General features: G+C 33.8%; 1 protein-coding gene across 1 annotated transcript; it reads right to left on the bottom strand.

The window, feature by feature from the left end:
- Window positions 1–350: 350 nt before the first annotated feature.
- On the bottom strand, window positions 351–1,872 carry LOC111613594. Its single transcript, XM_023354948.1, has one exon. It carries the CDS (start codon window positions 1,766–1,768, stop codon window positions 806–808), a length of 963 nt encoding a protein of 320 aa, XP_023210716.1. The 5' UTR covers window positions 1,769–1,872; the 3' UTR covers window positions 351–805.
- Window positions 1,873–2,988: the final 1,116 nt, after the last annotated feature.

Genomic DNA, 2,988 nt, shown 5'->3' with positions numbered 1-2,988 from the left:
AAATTGCTTCGGAACTCGAACATCGTCTATGAATTCGATCTCAGAGGTACCACTGTATCAGAAGTTCATCCATAATTCGTTATGGATCAATGGGTTGAATGGAAGTTAAATTAGATTTAAGTGCTTTTTTCTGCCAAAATTTACAGAGAATTTCGTTCGTTGTTACGTTCCTCACAATTAAAAATATACAAAGATTGTTATTGTTTTTATTAACATTGCTTCAGAAGTGATTGTTCGTCTCGGGTGACAGTTATTGTTTCTTAAATGGAATGTTCGTGAGAATTTCGGAGATCATTCAATCATGGAATGCAATGGCGAAACCTTCAACAATTTAATCTATTTTTTTTTTCTTTTAATAATGTTTTTAATGCTTAATACGTAGTTTATCTGTTGAATATGCACAACACAAAAAAAAAGAATTTTCCTTGAATTATCCGGAAGATGTAGAAAAAACAGATAAACACACACGCGAATGGCGTGTGCCTAGGTTATTGTCTCTTCGAATTTCATACTTTAAAGCACAGAATCTGCACTTTGAATATTTAATTTTACAGTTACAATTGTCTTTTTAATGTTATTAAAGGTGTGAAAGCGCAAAACAGCACGGAAAGTCTGCAAAAATATTGACTGGAATGATGGTGAGAGTTGAGCTAATTATGCAACTGGCCTAACAAGATATGAATAATGGATAAAAGTAATGCACACAATTGTTAAAATTGTTGCCCATTTTATCCCACGACGTTAGAAACCCATCAATCATTGTGGGGGGAAAAAAAGAGGAGAGAAAAAGAGCATTAGAGGCTATTCATTTCCCTAAAATTCCAATTTCGTCTAGTAGAGTGAAATTCGATGAAGCACCACTTGTTTGCATGACGGGATCGAAGTTCAACAGGTCCGTGGCACTACTTTCGATATTATCAAAAAAATCGAGATTTATCTGAGAACCGTCGTGTGGTGTCGATGATCCTTGTGGATATATCTGATTAGGTATCTGTATACCTGACGACATAGAGATAGATTGCGACATTTGCATATTAACCGACGCGTTTGGTATATTGCCTTGCAATGCCAACTGTTGTTGCTGTTGCATGACCACCTGATTACTGGGATACCTTTGCATTTTTTCTGAAGATTGAGGCGGTGACATCCCTCTCATATCATTGGTATAAGATTGAGGATAAGATACACGAGGGCCTGATTGGCTCGTTATCCTCGGTGGACAATGAACTAAGGAAGGCCGCCATTCTGTAGTTGAACCGGGATTACGTTGAGATATATTCAAACCATCGGGACCGATATTAACATTTGGAGATCTTGTATTCTTCGTTAATGGATTCGTATAGTTAAGTTTATCCGATCTTTGTACGTGTTCCTGAAGAGATTTATTGATGTAACCTCCAGATGGGCACGCATCTGAAGACAGGACTTGACCATCCGATCTTCTGTAATTGTTCACTTGTCTGTGTATCTGGGAGCCATTTCCAGTAGCTCGATTTCTTCCAACGTTACCATAATTGGTTATATTGTGTTGGTTAACATCCCCTAAAGGTTGAAGTTTGTAATCGGGTGGAGGTCGATTCAAATAGGTCATGTTGTCTAAGTGTTGAGGCGTCTGAAGGTTCGTCATTCCACTAGACGATGGTGTTCTACAACCAAACGGTGAAGTAAAACTCAACGATTGGGATTGAGACATGGTAATTTGAAAATTAGCAGCGGGTGGTGATCCTGGTGTCTGAGGATAACTATGATATTGCTGAGTTGTAGTCATTGGTTGGGTGTGTCCTGTTGGTGTTAATGGCTGCAATAGAAATTTTACTAATTATAAACTTTATAAAACTGAACAAAATATATTTTATAAAATGTATAAATGCTTAAAAAAAAGTTAAATATACACCCAAATTATTTAGCCAACATATATGTAACAGTAGGCTACATACTATACATTAAGTGCGTGGTGTATGTAAATTTATACACTTATTTTATATAGTGTGTACATATAATGTATATAGCATATAGAAAGTGAACTATAAGGGAATTATAAGTGTATAGCTTAAACTTATAGTACACAGAGTGTATATTTATTTTTATGAATTAACTACAAAACTTGCTGTTTTACATTCTTTCATATTTTAAAGAACATTAAATGATTATTTTATAATTAATAAAAATTCTAATTAATATTAATTTTTATCATATCTGATGCTTTATTTTATATATTGAAGCAATTATATACATTATCTATCATACTCATCACTATTTATTGATTATACCTCTCCACATTTAATTTTAATAAGTAAAAATATTGTTGCCATTGTTATCTATTAAATACATATTAAAAATAAATAAATAAAAAATAAAACCCATACATTAAGGCATGAATAATAAAATTTAATTAACTTATAATCAAATTACCATTAAAAGTCAAAAATTATAACTTAAGTGTAGAGTAGAGAGTAAAAATTAATNCACCCCCCCCCACATAAATATCCAGAAAACCCCCAACTTTTTTTTGTATTTTTCGACGTCTCAAGGGCTCTTGAGTCCAAAAATCTGGGGGGGTTGATTTTTTGACATCGCCATACTTTCACCTGTTATATAAAACAACCGGTAAAGTAAAAATAGGAGCTAAAGTACGGGTAAATATTTTGGTGTCTACATCACACATCTAAAGAGAACAAATAAAAAATCAGGAAAGAAAAATGCCTTTGATAAAGCCGGAAATTGAACCGTGTATCATCTAATGCTTTAATCACCTAATGGGACCATGGGAATACAGTAGTTAGTTATCCCCACGATAACGTTAACGATTTCTTCAAAGAGAAAAAAAAATAAGGTGACTCTGTAACTCAAACGGTAAGCGTACAACCGTACATGTGTACTTAACTTCATTCAAGTTACTAAATGACGTGGGTTCGGATCTTGAACACAAGCACAATTTTCCCTTCCGGTTATTTGCTTTACGTATAAACTGTTACGCTTTGTATACAA

This window comes from Centruroides sculpturatus, unplaced genomic scaffold (genome assembly GCF_000671375.1).
Source record: "Centruroides sculpturatus isolate CEXI.00-Female unplaced genomic scaffold, Cexi_2.0 scaffold2001, whole genome shotgun sequence".
Classification (NCBI taxonomy): domain Eukaryota; kingdom Metazoa; phylum Arthropoda; class Arachnida; order Scorpiones; family Buthidae; genus Centruroides; species Centruroides sculpturatus.
The sequence above is the reverse complement of the archived record's forward strand: the minus strand, read 5'-3'. Positions and strand labels throughout refer to the sequence as shown.